Raw genomic sequence first — 16,291 nt, forward strand, 5'->3', positions numbered from 1 at the left:
AGGCTTGGGATGGGAATGGCAGAGACACACGGGGAGTGCCCGGGACACACCGGGAGCCCCAGCGCCATAGCCAGGGAGGGTCAGGGCAGCACGGCGGGGGCGGCCCGCCCTGGGAAGGGCACGGGGAGGGGTTGCGGGGCCGCGCAGGGAGCCCAGTGGAGCCGGCCGGGCCGCGCTCCCGGAGCCGGTGCGGGAACGGCAGCCCCGCCTCCGCCGCCCGTCGGGGGTTTCGCGCGTTTCCGCGGTAACGGGTGCGGGGCGGAGCTCGGCGCTTCCGTTACCGAAGTGCCCGGGAAGGCGGGGACGGGCCGGGGCCGTGCCGGGTGCCCCGCTGCTGTCACCGCCGCCCCGTGCCCGGTGAGTGGCCCCGCTTGGCGGCACCGGCACCGCCGGCACCGGGGAGCCGGGCTGGACCGGGCAGCACCGGGGCTCCCTTTGTCTGCGGGCTGGGAGCGCTGGCACGGAGCGCGGCTCCCGTTAACCCACGGCGGGCGGCGCCACCGGGACCGGGGCTGCGCCTCCTGCACCGGCCCCGGGACCAGGACCGGGACCGGGACCGGGGCTGCGCGGAACGGGGCTGCGCCTTCTGAACCGGGACCGGCACTGGCACCGGGGCTGCGCGGAGCGGGGCTGCGCCACCGGCACCGGGACCGCCCCGTTCCGGGTCCCCCCGCCCGGAGCCGCCGGTCGGGAGCACAAGGGACCCTTTGGTGGGCTGGGCGGCTCCGCGCGCTGTTCCCCGCCGGAGCGGCCCCGGTGAGGAGCGGCGAGAGCGGGGCGGAGCGGGCGGTGCCGGGGGAGCGGAGCGGGCGGTGCCGTGCGGGGCATTGTGCGCGCCGAGATGCGGTGGGTGCGGTGCCGCCCGGCTGCAGGGCTGCCCGCGGTCCCGGAGTTCCTAACTCCCTGAAGTCAGCCCCAGCCCGAGGTTAGGAGGGGCCCGGAGAGGCTTCAGGAATGAGTAAATTAATTACAGACACCGTTTATGTCACATCCGCTGGGAGCACGGAGGGAGCCCGGGGCTGTCGCCTTTTCGGGAGCAAAAAACGGGATTGATGCAACTTCCTGCGGGTTTCGGGAGTCGGAGCCGCTGTTACCGCCGTGTTTTGCTCCAGAACGTCCCGCTGGGATTTACAGCTGGGTACAGAGCGGGTGAGATGTCCGTCCTTGCGCTTCTCCGCAGAGGTGCCGCCGTGCCCGGGACCCCCGTGCCATGATCACATCCCGCTCCGCCTGGCACCTGGGATCCGGGCCCAACGCCGGAGCCGCCTGGAACGCCAAGGACCTTGCCCCGGACGGTGAGTACGGCACGGTGGCTTGTCCCTTGTCCTTGCCCCTTGGGGCTCAGCCTGCTGCACTCACGCCCTGTTCGCTGGGGAAGGAGAGGCTGGGAACAGGCCAGCCCGCATTTTTCACATTTCTTTCCGGATGAAGGTCAAGATTTGAGAAACGGGGACTCAGAAGCAGGCACAAAGCTCTGGGCAGCCTGCTGGTGAGAAGGGAGGGCTGCCTCCATCTCCCTGCTGGCCCCTCTGAGCGGGAATCGTAGGGAAAAAGGTTAAAATTTAACATGTAAGATAGAAAACAGAGTGATCTGCATGGCAGGGTGAATGCAGGCCCTTTGCTCTTCCCAGCCTTGGCTCCTTGAAAGGCTCCTTGTCCCTCCCTGGTGCATGGACCCCATGGGTGAGTTTAGTCGGAGTTCTGCTCTGTGGAGGCTGAGCTGCTTTGCAGGCAGGCGGGCAGCTGCCTGCCCCAACCTGCAGCTGCTTGCTGGGAAACAGCCCTTCCCTTCCCACCTCCCTCCCCGATGGTGCTGAATGGGATTGGCAAAGGGGGAGTCTGAACCCCCCGATTTGAACTTCTTTTGCTCCTGGCTTCAGCATTTGCCTTCATCCCTCCGTGCTGGCAGACACTTCTCTGGGCACTGCTTCATCTCTGGCACTAAGGCCAGTCCAGCCAAATGCTGGTTGGCACCAAAGCCTCCAAAACCAGGGTTTTCAGCTCTTTCTCTGCCCAACGGCTGCCGCTGCCTGTGCCAGGATGGGGAAATCGTCTCCTGTTATCCAGCACTTTGGAAACGCTCAATTTTCATGGCGTGTGCAAAATGTTATGGATAATTAGAGGCTGGGAAGAAGTCCAGAGTGGTGGACTAACTTCATAAGGGCACATCTCCCTCTGGACATTGGTTCCACCTTTGGCCCAACTTCCTCTGTGTGGTTTTAGGGAGAAAAGGCTGCATTATTGTGGTTTGATTTGTGAACGATTGATTTTTCCCCTGCCAGCTGGAGAAGAGATTTGGCCACCCGCAATGGTGGCAGCACTTGTGGCAGACAGGTGGGGGGACAGAGGGTCCCCAAGCAGTGGGATGTAGCCCTTGCCAGCTGCTTTTCCTGTGGCAGAGGAGGACACAGCCATGGGAGAAGGTTCCTTGGGTTGCTGTTTCCTCCTGTGTGGCTCAGCAGGACAGGGAAGTGCTGCCCTGGCTGCTTTCGGGTCTGGCTGCCTGACAAATGAAGGAAATATTTGGGGGCAGTGGAGGGAGGGTCCGTCTGTCTGGTTTGGGTGATGCAAGCTGGCTTTGGCAGCTTTGCCAAGATAGGATCGTAGGAAGTGGAGCAGCTTGGCCAGGGGTAGAGCTGGGATATCCTTGGTCGGGGCACAGACCTGGTCATGCCAAGGCCAGACAGAAGCTACACCCTGAATTCTCATTACTAGTCATTGGCAACCAGTCTCCGCCCCCCGGAGGGCTAATTTTTCTAATTAACATAATTAACATTTTTAATACAAGTCATGCGCTGTCTCTGCCACGCCGGTGTGGTGGCGGCAGCAGCGAGGAGGAGGAGGGGGGTTTGCTGAGCTGGCCGAAGGCTGTGTGTGTGCTCCCAGGTGGATCCAGTGATGCTCTTTGCTCCATCCCAGGCCGTGGGCAGGACGGGCTCGGCGCTGGGGGCGGAGCAGGAGCCGCTCCCAGGGCTCCTCTGCTGCCGGCGCTGCTGCACCAGAAAATCCTCAGCGTGAGCTGGCCGGACTCTGCCAACCCCCGTGGGCTCTGCCGGGCGCTGCAGGTGAGGAATGCTGAGCCGGCCATGGGATGTACGGGGAGGGAGTTGTAGGGTGATGGGGAGGATGCCCTGCACCCATCCAGGTGGGAGCCAACTGGTTCTTCCATCCCTCAGCACAACCAGGTTGTATCTGGAGCCCTGCAGTGTGTGCCTCGAGCAGAGCTGCTGCCTGGGTGGGGAGGGAAAAGCATCTCTGGGGAGTGAAAAGGCATCAATGGGGAGCAGTGTTCATAACAGAATAGCATTTCTGGGTCACTTACAGGTCATGCTGGCAGGAGAGCTCAGGGCAGAGGTGTGATAAGGAAATGCAGTGCCGTGAGGTGGTGTTTGCCAGTGGGATGGAGGAGAAGGAGGTGGCAGGGTGCCACGGCCAGGGACAGTGTCGGGACACCACGTACTGGTGTAGCTGCCACGAGTTCATTCCAGGCTCCAGGCAAATCATTCAAATCCCCTTCTTTGAAAAGAAGGAAAACACCTCCGTATCACACACCAGCCTCGATGAATTCCCTTCGGCAAAACCCCTCTGGAGTCACAGATGCAGTGGCACCGCAGACACGCGGCCTCTCCAGGAGGATGCTGCTGCCTCCTTCCAAATTACTCCCAAATTACTGGCATGTACCAAGTGTCTGCCCCTGTGCTGGAATGAGGTTTCCCCAGCATCACTGGCCTGTGGGGTGATGCCACAGGCTCTGAGATAAGATTTGAGAAAGAAAAGGCATTATTGAGCAGGGTGAACTTGGCTGATAATCCCCTTTTATAGCAGCCTTATGAAAGCTCCTTTCAGATTTCTTCTGATTTTTTTTGGAGCTCCATCCGCCAGGGCTTGAGCCATGCTTCCAAGTCAGAGTCTCTTTCTTTTGAAGGCCATAGGGAGAAAAATAGGAAATATTCAGTACAGCTGTGTGGCCAAGCTGAGCACAGTTTTTTATGTGGAGAACTAAAAACATGATAAGTTCATTGTGGCAGCTTCCCAACACAGAACTCCCTTGGAGGGAGGGTTTCCCCAAGCTCTGCTGTTGTGAGTTCTGCACTTCCCACCCTGCTCCCTCGTCCTGGCCAGCCCTGGGACGTGCCAGCTGCTGGCACCGTGTCCAGCCCGGTGTGGGTTGTCACTGTCCCAGCTCCCTGCCCTGTGTGTGCCACAGGCCCTGCGGGACACGACGTGCAAGCGGCGGGAGGAGCCGCGGCACCGGGGCACGGAGGAGGAGCCGCCCGCAGCCCCCCGTGAGCCAGCGGCCGTGCAGGCAGCCCCCACCATGAACGTGGAGAAAACAGGTGAGAAAACACGAACCTGGACAAAACAGAGAGCAGGGGTGCAGTGCTGGGTGCTCGGGATGGGATGGGATGGGATGGGATGGGATGGGATGGGATGGGATGGGATGGGATGGGATGGGATGAGGGCTTGGTATCTGCCCGTGGGTATCGAGGAAACCTCTCCTCTGTTGGGGTGCATGTAGATGTGTGGCTGAGCTCACTGTGGGAACAGAGCTCAGGAGAAACCCAACACCAGCCAGCTGCTGGCTGCTGACAGGGACTGATGAATTATTGAGCTGGATGAACAGAGCAGGTGAGCTCCGATGAACCTGCTGCTGTTTCCTCCTTCTTAAGGAAAATGTAACGCGTGTGGAAACGCTTGCAGCGTGCATGGCTGTGCCAGGATGGGGAAATCCCAAAGTCCCAGAGTTTCCTGTCTTTTTGGTCAGGATTGAATTGTGTGAGCTTGCCAGGGCACGTCTTGGGAGCTGCTCCTGGTCTGGTCCCCAGCTGCATCCCAGAGCAGCTCCTGAGGCAGTGGCTGGGAAGGGACAGGATGCAGGAGAAAGGGGGTCAGGGTCTGACTGGCAGTGGTTACAGGGCAGAGCTGAGGAACAGGTGTTTTTCCAAATGGCTTTCTGAATTTTGCAAATTTCTGCATTTTGGAAAGCAGGAGGGTCACTGTGAAAGCTGGTGTTCCTGGCAACTTTGGAGATTTCAGGGTGGGATTTTTGGTTTTTTGTTTTGGGTTTTTTGTGTGTTGATTTTAAAGAGAAGACCACGGTCCTCTGCCTGAGCTGGGCTGAGCTTTCAGCATGGAAAGAAAGAAAAGCCAGCACCTGACAGTGCTGTTTTGGAGTATCCAAGCCATGGCAGGAGGACAAAACCTGTTGATCACTTCTGCAACCACTGCTGGATAAGCCCCATGGTGTGCAGTCAGCAGCAGAGTTGTGGTTTGGTCCCAGCATTTCACCTTTTTGCGGGTTATGCTGCCTCCCTAACTCCATTTAGGGGTAGAAAATCTGACTCACAGACAAAAAAGTCTCTTTTTGCATTCAGGACGTTTCCCATGAAGCAGGCAGCATCTTCCCACAGGCAGCACAGGGATTCCCAGCAGCAGCTCCTGCCTGTGAAACCTCAGGTTTCTGAAATCCACAGCAGGCAGGGAAGGGCGCCGGGCAGCCGGGATCCTGTCCGTCCGTCCTGCCGCCTCATCCCACACTGGGGATGAGTCACGCCAGCTCATTGCTTCTTGGGAACTACCAGGTCATTTGGTAGGCTCTGATGTACGGCCAGGTTGGCTTCTGTCAGCACTGGTGGCTCTATTAACATGCAGAAAGTGATGTTTAAAATAATGCTAGGAAGGTTAGAAAGCCAAACACACAAGGATTAGGCAATATGGCCATTGAGGGTACCTGTATAATTTAAATTTTGCTTCCATTATGTTTGTGTGTAATGACGCAGACGCTAATGACATGATCACACACTGCTTTCCACGGGCACCTGCTCATTCAGAAGAAAGGGTGCCGGGGTGAATCAGCGTCCTGCTGAGGGCGGTTGTTATCTGAGCGAGGCAGCAGCACTGCACTGTGTGATGGGGCTGGGTCACGGTGCACTGCTGGGGGCAGCTGCTCTGTGCTGTGGCCTGGGATGCTCTGCTGGCACCTGCAGATCCCTCTGGCTCCCACCCAGCTGGAGCCCACTGCCAGCCAGGCCTGCTGTGCTGAGCACCTTGGCACTTGGGATGTGCCTCTGACACATCCCTGTGCAGGTCCAGTTTCCTGCATTCCCATCTGCAGCTCAGCCCCTGGGGATTCCCCATGGCTGCCATTCTGCTCCCCAGCCAGGTGGCTGTGCCCTGACCAGCTCCATCTTTGCTCACGCTGCAGGAGGGAGGCTCTGCAGTGGGAAACGTGCCAGCCTGGCCACGGCCCGGCCCTTCCCCGTGATCCAGGAGGTGATGGCCTCCATGGCACATCTGCAGAAGGAGAAGCTGAGGCTGCAGGAGGAGCTGCTGGAGATGCAGGAGAAGCTCGCTGCCCAGGAGAACAATGAGCTTTCCCTCTCTCTCCAGCTGCAAGGCCAGGTATGGAGGGGACAGGGTGACACAAAGGGGTTCATCAGGGTCTTCTCTGTGGCTTGGCTGGAGCTCTGTGGCAGTTGGTGGTGGCTGCACTTGGAAGGAGTGTAGGATCTCCATCATTGAGCATCTCCTTTGCTGGGTGCTCCTGAGCATTGGCTCTGGCTGCGCCTCCCTTGGGAAGCTTGCAGTCCCCAGTGGCACTGCAGTAGTGCTGACAAGGCTGTGTGGCTCTCTGGGCATGACATGGCCAGGAGGGCTTTGGGCATCAGGATGCAGCTCTGCACCAGTCATCCATGCACTCAGCACAGCATGGCTGCCACGGGGTCAGCTTGTGAGACTGACCTAGCAGTTTAATTTTAGTGACTTTCAGCAGGTGGAAAGTGAATGTGAAGGCGCAGAATGGCTTAATGAAGGGACAGGTTTTGGCCACTGTGACACTCCCCCCAAAAGCACCTCCTGCACTGATGCAGGCACATCCCCAGCACGAGTACTTGGGTCGTCTCAGGGACATGGAAATTTTGCCTGCTCGTAAAGAGATTTGCATGTGGCTGTTGTGGAAGCTGTTGCAGTCAGGTTCTGCTTGTTCCACGGGTGTCAAAAGGAGGAGGTAATTGTCCTGCATTTGGTTGGCATGCTCTGCATGACACAAGCGTGAGTGCAGCGGGACCTGGCCCTGCGCTCGCCACTTGGGCAGCAGGCGCAGCCGGCACCGGCCGGAGCCAGGAGCTGCCCCAAACCTCCAAAGCTCTGGGATGGCCGGGCCACGGCTCGAGCCAGACCCAGCTGCCAAAGAGTCCCTGTCACGTCCAGAGAGCAGGATGCAGCTGGAGATGCCCGAGCAGGTAGGAAAGGAGGAACATTGCCGGCATAGGGGATGGTGGGCAGGCTGCGGCGTGTGCGCCGGCTGATTGGGCTGGCGGCTTTCCCGGAACAAGCCGTGACTCTTTTCTTCTCAGTGCCTCCCCTCCCTTAAAAATACTTATAAAAATAGCTTAATAATCTCTCTCAGTGGATATGGAAATGGGGTTTTCCCACTCAGGCACTCAGCACTCCCAGTCAGAGCCAGGGAGATTTGCTGTGGAAGGAGCGGGATCCCGATCCGGGCTGGAGCAGCCGCTGTTCCCCACCTGTAGCTGGGGAGCTCCAGCTCCCAGCTGTGCCAATACAGGGCACACAGAGGGGCTGCCCACCCTGCTGCCATCTCTGCAAGGGCGTGGCTGAATAATTTACCAGATTAATTACAGCCCCATCTCAGCACATCTGCATTGGTTATTAATCAGCTGTTCCTAAATTATGGTCCATGGAGAGCCGGTTGCTGGCTGGTTATTGGGATGGGGCAATACCCAGGCGTGTCCCAGAGAGGGCTTTGGCAGCTTTCTGGAGTGGGGAAAGTGGGAGCCGGGCTGGGATCTGGGGGATGGTTGTCAAGTAGGGACAGAGCAGATGGGTAAACCCCACTGTGGCACAGCCCATGACACTGCTGGCTTTACCATGCACTCAGTGCTGCTGTTTATTCCAATAACTGCAGATTTTGGGAGAGTTTCACTGGTCTCTGCACAAAAAAATGTTGAGGATTTTTAAGATCCATCTGGTTTTGCAGGGAGGGCAGCCTGGTCCCATGAGATGGGTGGATGCCCAGATGGGGGTTGATGGAGAGCATCATCCTATGGGACTCAGACATGGTTTTCTTGAAGAGGTCTTGCTCCCTCTTTGTACCAAGATAACATTCCTAGAAAGAAAAATAGAGAACGTAGAGCAAAGCTGGTTGTGAGGGCTGGACAAAGCTATTCAAACACAGTTATGGATGGGTTTGTTTTTACCCTTCTCCAAAGATGATGCCTTTTTATTTTTTTAATAATGGTTTCTGCTAGTGCTCAACATGGACAAATTATACCCATGGTTGAACAAGGTCAAAGCAAAGCTTTCATTAATGCTCATTTTAATCTGCTCGTGTGAATCAGGCGCTCAGAGCCAGGTGGAAAATTAAAGCATAACAAAAGTGTGAGCCAGACTGGACATGTGTGGCTGGGGCAGCACCGCGGGGTCTCCTCCAGAAGCTGCTGAGGTGCCTCCTGGTTAACCTGGTCTGTGTTGACAGGTGGAAACTCTGAAGGAAAAGCTCCTGGAGCAGGCACAGGAGATCAGCCGGCTGCGCTCGGAGCTGGTGAGCAGCCACTGGGGTGGGACTGAGCCACCCTTGCCCTGAGGGACGCTGGAGCTCTGGGTCACTGAGGAGGAAGAGGGAACACGGGGTGGGTGGAGATGGATTAAACCTCCCCCAGGTCACAGTTTGGACTGTGCAGGCCAAGAGACACCGAGGAGCAAAAGTGTGGGATTTTCTGTGCAATGCAGTGTGTGGCACTGGTGACCCTGGGGCTGTCACCCTGGGGTGGGAAGTGAAAGCCCCTCTGTGGGCTGGGGCTCCCTGGGGGCAGCAGGAGGCTCATCAGTGCAGCAGGCTGAGTGTTCCCAAAGGGCCGGCAGGGCCTCCCTGGGAATGGCACACTGGGGGATCAGTGAGGGCAGCAGGCTGGGACTCACTGGGGAGCCTGGAGATTCCATGTCCTCTCGCACCCGCTCCAGGGTGGCACGGATGCCGAGAAGCACCGGGACCTGCTGGCGGCCGAGAACGAGCGCCTGCGGCAGGAGATGAAAGCGCTGGAGGGGGAGCTGCAGCGGCAGCAGCAGGCGCCGTGCCGCGACTGTCCCCACCTGCAGGTGAGTCCCCGGAGGTGGCCGTGGTGGTGGCAGGGTGACGGGCACCCATGGGTGACATGGCCCTGGCTGTCCTGTCCTTCACCAGGAGAAGGCCGAGCTGCAGGAGCAGCTGTCGCAGCTGCAGCGGGAGGCAGAGGAGACGCGGGCCAGGCTGGTGGAGCTGGACCTGGAGGTGCAGCAGAAGACGAACCGCCTGGCCGAGGTGGAGCTGCGGCTCAAGGACTCCCTGGCTGAGAGAGCCGAGGAGGAGGAGCGGCTCAGCCGGCGGCTGCGGGACAGCCAGGAGACCATTGCCAGCCTCAAGTCCCAGCCCCAGCAGATCAAGGTGAGCTCTCCATTTTTCCTGGCTGGAAAAAAAATCAGCTCAGCACCATGATTTCCTAAATTATCTCCCCCTGGGCCAGCAACAGCTCCACCCCAGGCCCTTCAGGTGCTGTTTCCCCAGCACACCCCATCTGTGGGTGCTTTCCCCTGCAGTACATCATCAAGACGGTGGAGGTGGAGTCAGCCAAGGTAAAACAAGCCCTGTGCGAGACCCAGTCCCGAAACCAGTACCTGCAGGAGCAGGTGGGGATGCAGAAGCAGGTGCTGAAGGAGATGGAGCAGCAACTGCAGAGCTCCCAGAAGACGGAGGCTCAGCTCCGAGCTCAGGTCTGAGTGCGATAAATGTAAATCAGAGCTCCCCCCCATTCTCTGCCTGCTTGGTACTTGCCAGGTAACACGGTGTGGCAGCAGGTGGGCACTCTCTCAATGTGATCTCCCACTGCTCCTCTCCCAGATCATGATGTACGAGGCTGAGCTGGAGCGAGCCCATGGGCAGATGCTGGAGGAGATGCAGGCGATGGAGGACGAGAAGAACCACGCCATTGAAGAGGCATTTTCCCGCGCCCAGGTGGAGATGAAGGCGGTGCATGAGAACCTGGCAGGTGAGGAGGGTGCAGGGGGCTGGCAGGGTTGCCTGACTGGTGTTGGGGCGTCACCATCTGCCCCTCACCCTGCCTCACGCCTGCAGGTGTCCGGACCAACCTGCTGACGCTGCAGCCGGCGCTGCGCACCCTCACCCACGACTACAACAGCCTGAAGCGCCAGGTCCGCGACTTCCCCCTGCTTCTCCAGGAGACCCTGCGCAGCGCCAGGGCCGAGGTGAGCCCCCCAGGACCCCCACCCAGCACCCTCCATGCAGGGTGGAGGTGCTGGGGGCTCGCTGAGCCTCTGATCTCTGCTATCCCCAGATCAGCCAGGCCATCGAGGAGGTGCACAGCACCAACCGGGAGCTGCTGCGCAAGTACCGGCGGGAGCTGCAGCTCCGCAAGAAGTGTCACAACGAGCTGGTGCGGCTCAAAGGTGTGCGGGGTGTGGTGTCCCTGAGGTGGGACAGCAGGGACACGGGAGCGTCCCCGTAAGGTGGTTGGGTTGGCTGCAGGATGCTTCAGCCCACCCCATGATGGTTGACTCCCTGCTTCTCTCCTCCAAGGAAACATCCGTGTTTTCGGGAGAGTGCGCCCCATCACAAAAGAGGATGGGGAGGGCCCTGAGGCAGCCAACGCTGTGACCTTTGATGCTGATGATGATGCTGTCCTGCACCTCCTGCACAAAGGGAAGCAGGTGTCCTTTGAGTTGGATAAAGTCTTCCCCCCACAAGCATCCCAGGAGGAGGTGGGTGCTGCCGTCCACTGCTGGTGTGAGGAGGGGAGGCAGCCACCTTCTCCTCACTCTCCCTGTCTCCCCCAGGTGTTTCAGGAGGTTCAAGCCCTGGTCACCTCCTGCATTGATGGCTACAATGTCTGTATCTTTGCCTATGGGCAGACAGGAGCAGGAAAAACCTACACAATGGAGGTGAGTTTGCTTGGCTTTGTTTCCATTTTCTTCCTTGGCTTCCCACCCTGCAGTGTCCAATCTCAATCACCAGGCTGGTGGCCAGCTCAGACTTGGTGTGCACTGCTGCTCCACAACATCCCCCTGGGCTTTGCTTCTGCTCAGAAAAAATACAGAATGGAATGCCAAAGGATGTTTTTTCCCTGTTTGTCACCTCAATCCTTCAGGGGACGGCAGCAAACCCAGGGATCAACCAGCGGGCCCTGCAGCTCCTCTTCTCCGAGGTGCGGGGCAAGGCGGCCGACTGGGACTACACCATCACCGTCAGCGCCGCCGAGATCTACAACGAGGCACTCAGGTATGGGCACGGGCAAGAAACTTATGGACATCACCCCATGCTGCTCTCCCCCACATCCCTCTACCCCTTCCTCGGCCTCACAGCTTGTCCCAGGGCACTGCATTTGGCCCTGCAAGGACTTAGTTTTAATTTATTTGGTGCACGCTGTCCTTCCCATGAGCTCCATCGCTTGCACAGGCTCCCAGCTGTGCCATCACTCCCACTCTCTGACCCTGATGCAGCGGTGGGGGCATCTCCTTCTTCCCCCTTTCCCTGCCCACAGACACTATATTTAGGAATTTGTAACTGGGAGCTGAAAGCATGAGAAATATTTTCCTTCCTAGTCCAGCCACAGGAGGGGAGGAGCCTGGGTTCTCATCCATGAGAATAACCGGGAGCAGGGATGGGAGCGGGGTCTGAGCTGGGTGAGAGGAGGCACATGGGAGCCAAGAGAGTTGAGGTCTATAAATAGGATGTGCAGCTTTCCTGGGAAGAAATGGCTGCTCTGGCAGTGCTGGCACGCAGCTCTGAGCCAGGAATGGATGCCAGCACTCCCTTGGGATGGGAATGATAACAAGTGCCCCTTTGCCCAGGGACTTGCTGGGGAAGGAGCCGCAGGAGAAGCTGGAGATCAAGCTGTGCCCTGATGGCAGCGGGCAGCTCTACGTGCCGGGGCTCACTGAGTTCAGGGTGCAGAGCGTGGAGGACATCAACAAGGTGTGGGGACATGGGGGCAGCGGGCACAGGGGGGTGGCAGCGGGGGTGCAGGGAACTGGGGAGGGGTCTTTGGTGTGTAACTCTTGGATTTGGGAGCATTTCTGAAGCCATGGGGAGCAACAGAGACCAAAATAGGTCCCTGGGTGTGATGTGAGGGTCACTGTCCCATGGGATGAGCCACAGGGTGTTAAAAATAAAAGCGTGGGGCCCAGAGAGTTCCTGAGGGATTAGTGGGGTGCGGCTGTCACCGCAGTGCCCTGCCTGTCACCCCTGCCTTTGGTGCATCACCCAAGCTAAGACCTGACAGCGGTCATTACCCTGCTGGGCCAGCACCCCGTGGGGGGCTGATGCTCAGGTTACATCCCTGGATCACAGGGGATTTATGGTGGGATTGAGGCAGGTTGGCCTCACCCTCTCAACTCCCCGGGCTCCCTCAGGTCTTCGATTTTGGCCACATCAAGCGGGTGACAGAGTGCACCAACCTGAACGAGCACAGCTCTCGCTCCCACGCCCTCCTCATCGTCACCGTCCGCGGCCTGGACCGCAGCACGGGGCTCCGCACCACAGGTGGGTGTCACAGCAAACCCTCACCGAGGCACCTGGGCTGTGCCATCCCGGGCTGTGCAGGGCTGGGCGCTGATGCCAGCGGTGGGTTTGGCTGTGTGCCCTCAGGGAAGCTGAACCTGGTGGACCTGGCGGGCTCGGAGCGGGTCGGGCGGTCGGGCGCGGAGGGCAGCCGGCTCCGCGAGGCTCAGCACATCAACAAGTCCCTGTCGGCCCTGGGCGATGTCATCTACGCCCTGCGCTCCCGCCAGGGCCACGTGCCCTTCCGCAACTCCAAACTCACCTACCTGCTGCAGGACTCGCTCAGCGGTGACAGCAAGACCCTCATGATGGTGCAGGTAGGGGCTGGACACCGGTGCCTGTATCCCCACAGCCCCTCACTGATTTCTGAGCCCGTTCTTGCCCCAGTGTTGAGACAGGTGGGAGGGAGGCTGGAATCAGGGAATGGGCCTCTCCCATGGGTGAGCAGTCTGCAATCATGGTGCCAGTGGCAGCTCTCTCCCTGTCTCTGCACTCATTCCTTAGACAAAGCCAAGGAGTGCGGAATTAATTTGGAGGTCCACAATCCTGCCCTCCCTGCCTGCATGTGGATGCTATCCCTATGGGCAGTATTATACAATCTCTTAATATATTGTCATCTCTCCATCCCCTCTTTTTCTGGGAGGGTTTTAAGCTCTGGTAGTTTCTCTACCCCTGCCCTGTGAGCCCCCACTCCCAGCTGCTGGCACCCACACTGAGCCCCCCAGGGTGGCTGCCTGAGCCCCTGCACCTGCCACAGCTATTCCCGGCTGCTCCTCGCACTGGGGCAGTTGGTGACAGGGAATCCAGCTGGCTCAGACACCAAGGATGGATGGGGCTAGCCTGGGAGGGGCAGGTTAATAATAGCATCTCACCGGCCAGCAGCAGCAGGTTTTCTAGGGGGGAGCTCCTGGGTGCACAGGCAGCTGCCAGGGTGACTTTGTGCCTCTCCTCCCTGAGCACAGGTCTCCCCTGCCGAGAAGAACACCAGCGAGACGCTGTGCTCCCTGAAGTTTGCCGAGAGGGTTCGCTCTGTGGAGCTGGGTCCTGTCTCCCGCAAGGCTGAGCTGGGCTCCTGGCCCAGCCAGGAGCACCTGGAGGTACTCAAGAGACTGCTGGTGTCCTTCACCCTCACCCCAGGGATCTCCCCTGTTTTGCCCCCACATGTGGTCCCTAGAGCTGTTGGATGTCCCCCTAGAGCCACCCCCATTGGGCACAATCACCTGGTGGGATGCAGATTGTCCCCAAACTGCAGTGTCCAGCCAATGCTGCAGCCTTGGCTGTTCCAAGCCCTGTTTTGCAGCAGCCCCGTGATAGCCCCTGGGAACATTTGGGCACCACTACCCAGGCATGCACTATCTGCCTGTGAGCCCATCCCCATTCCTGCCCTCTTGGCCTCGCTGACCCTGGGGCTGTGTCCCCTCTCCTCCCAGGGTGACTCGCCGGGTTCCTCAGCACCAGCAGGCCGGGGCCACGCATCCCCCAGCCCAGGGCATCTCTCCAGTCGCTCTGCCTCCATCCGCAGGAAGCTCCACACCTCAGGTGGGTGGTGGGACACCTGGAGAGCCCAGACAGGGTCCCTCTGTCCCTTGAGGCTCCAGCCAACAGCCCATGGCAAAGCCTGCAGTGGGGAGTACAGAGCAGCTCTGTAATCAGCTCATTAGTTAATAGCTAATTAGCCATGGTTGGCACTTCCCCAAGAGTGCCCTGGTTCAAAGGCACTGTGATGGCTATGGGGGGATAAGAGGAGGGCAATGCCAGCAGGCTGAACCTCTTTCCCTTCGATTTCAGCCTGACTTAGGGGCAGCCGTGGCTGCCAGGTGAGTGCCTGCGGCCGGTGCTGGTGGAGGGCTCTGCTTTCACCCCGCTCCCCATGCAGGGCAGGGCTGCTGGACTGTGCAGGGATGTTCTGGGAATGCTTGTGGCACCACCTCCTGCTACACTGCCACCAGACAGGCCTGGGGCACTGGTGGCTGTGTCCCTGCCTGCTGTAAGCCATGCCTCTCTCCCCTCAGGGAAGCTGAGGCCCATTCCCCTGTGATGAGTGCCAGCCATGGCATCCAACCTGCTGCAGGACCCAGCCCCTCACAGTGACACGGAGACAGCTGCTCGAAGACGTGAAGGCTTTGGTGCTGTTCCCTTGGCCACCAGGACCCATGACCAGAGGGTGATGGCACCTCTCACCATGAGCAGCACGGGGTCAGAGTCTCCCAGCAGCCATGCCCCCCTCTCAGGGTAAGGGACAGTGGTGCTGGGCAGAGATCTGCCCCGTCCATGCTCAGCTCTGTGAGTTTATTTTTGCTGGACAGATGTTTTTAGCTGGAGCAGGGAGCAGCTGGGTGTTCCCTCCATCTCTCCAGCTTTGTTTTTACCATGAAATGTAGCTGGAAGGGGTGCACAGAGCCAGACCAGTCTCTGGCCCTGCCTCTCCCACTGCCACAGGGCCATCCTGGCCACAGCTCCTGCAAGACTGCATCTGGGCAGCTGCCCAGTGTCTTTCAGAGCAGCACTTCCTCCAAGTTAAACTACAAAAGATCCCAGCAGCTCTCTTTCCCGTGAGTTTCTCAAGCCCTGTTGTTGCATGAAGGCCCCCGGTGCTGTGCATGAGCCGAGCTGCTGTTCCTCGTGGTGCCAGTGCTGCCAGGGCCCACGCTGGCTGCCTGTGCTACCTGGCACCAGGGGCAATGGAGCAGTCTCAAATGAAGCTATTGTAAAGTTATTTACCAGTTGTCTTGTCAAGAGAGATCACAGTGTGGTCGAGATGAAAGTGTTTGAAATATTTATACCTGTTTACATGGTCTTGGAATGGAAAAGTAGTGGAAAACAAACAAAAAGACCCCAAACCTCCAGTCCAAAAGCCTCTTGGCTTATGTATGGGGATGGTGGTTGGCAGGGGCATGGGAGGGGATGACACTGCCCTTGGACCTCTCAAGAGCCACCTGTGGGTACATCTCCTCCTGCTGCCAGCCCCTGCTGGATGCACTGATGGCTCTTTCCACCACTCTCTCCTCTCGCGCTTCCATGGCGTACTCTATTTAAAAACAAAAAAGGGAAAAATAAATTTAGCCTTTTGTAAGAGTAGATGTTTCTATGTATTTTAATAATTAAAAAATACCCTGTTTTGTAACAAAACTTATTTTAAATAAACTCCTAAAGCCAGTCCTCCTGTGCTGTGTTTTTCTTGAACTCTGCTTGAGGAGGAATGGGTGCTTCTTCCCTCCTCCCATAGGGCTGGAAAAGCCCCTCATATCCTTCCCCTTCAGCTGCCCCCGGGGCCAGCCTGGCAGCAGAGTCTCCACCCCATTTTGCAGCTTTCAGGCTCCTGCAATTAGTGGGAGAGCAGTGGTTAAATCCAAAGTGAGTCCCAATGTGCCCATGTCCTGCTCCACCTTGTGCTGCCCCACCCCACATCCCAGCAATAGGCTGGTGGCTGGCAGAGCCTTTTCACACCCCCTGGGGGTCCAGGCCTGGGATTATCACCAGATCAAGCAGGAAGCAGCTGCAGAGGAGACACAGACCCTGTGAGTGTCCTGGTGCTGGAAGCAGGCAGCACTCACCGTCAGTCCTGCAGTGGCTCAGTGCCAGGGCCTCTTGCTGTACTTTTGGAGCCACCTCCTCCAGAGGCACGGAGCAGAGCAGGCATTCCCCTTTCTTCCCAAAACGTGACTGTTTGGATGAAGCATCAGCAGTGTGGGGACTGGCTTTAGCTTTCCTGATGGCCCC

At 58.6% G+C, this 16,291-nt stretch overlaps 2 protein-coding genes across 7 annotated transcripts in view; one reads left to right on the top strand and one right to left on the bottom strand.

Annotated features, from left to right (window-relative positions):
• Positions 1–15,727, top strand: KIFC3 (kinesin family member C3). 6 transcript variants are annotated; one of them, XM_074550839.1, is made up of 22 exons: positions 1–357; positions 1,181–1,295; positions 2,887–3,065; positions 4,208–4,337; positions 6,206–6,402; positions 8,498–8,563; positions 8,983–9,117; positions 9,203–9,442; positions 9,595–9,768; positions 9,896–10,043; positions 10,130–10,260; positions 10,350–10,461; positions 10,592–10,773; positions 10,849–10,953; positions 11,160–11,290; positions 11,863–11,986; positions 12,424–12,553; positions 12,659–12,888; positions 13,534–13,668; positions 14,002–14,110; positions 14,360–14,388; positions 14,584–15,727. In XM_074550839.1, the coding sequence occupies exons 1-21, from the start codon at positions 10–12 to the stop codon at positions 14,362–14,364; spliced, it is 3,126 nt and encodes a 1,041-aa protein (XP_074406940.1). In that variant the 5' UTR covers positions 1–9; the 3' UTR covers positions 14,365–14,388; positions 14,584–15,727. The 6 variants fall into 6 exon arrangements, with proteins under 6 accessions (XP_074406940.1, XP_074406939.1, XP_074406941.1 ...); XM_074550838.1 differs by lacking the exon at positions 14,360–14,388; XM_074550840.1 differs by lacking the exon at positions 14,360–14,388 and having other exon boundaries at positions 2,920–3,065.
• KATNB1 (katanin regulatory subunit B1) overlaps positions 14,879–16,291 on the bottom strand; it is a 19,679-nt gene continuing 18,266 nt past the window's right edge. The window contains exon 20 of the transcript XR_012582416.1: positions 14,879–15,599. The gene's annotated coding sequence lies outside the window, so the exon portion shown is untranslated. The remainder of the gene's footprint in view (positions 15,600–16,291) is intronic.

This window comes from Zonotrichia albicollis, chromosome 13, assembly GCF_047830755.1.
Source record: "Zonotrichia albicollis isolate bZonAlb1 chromosome 13, bZonAlb1.hap1, whole genome shotgun sequence".
Lineage (NCBI taxonomy): Eukaryota > Metazoa > Chordata > Aves > Passeriformes > Passerellidae > Zonotrichia > Zonotrichia albicollis.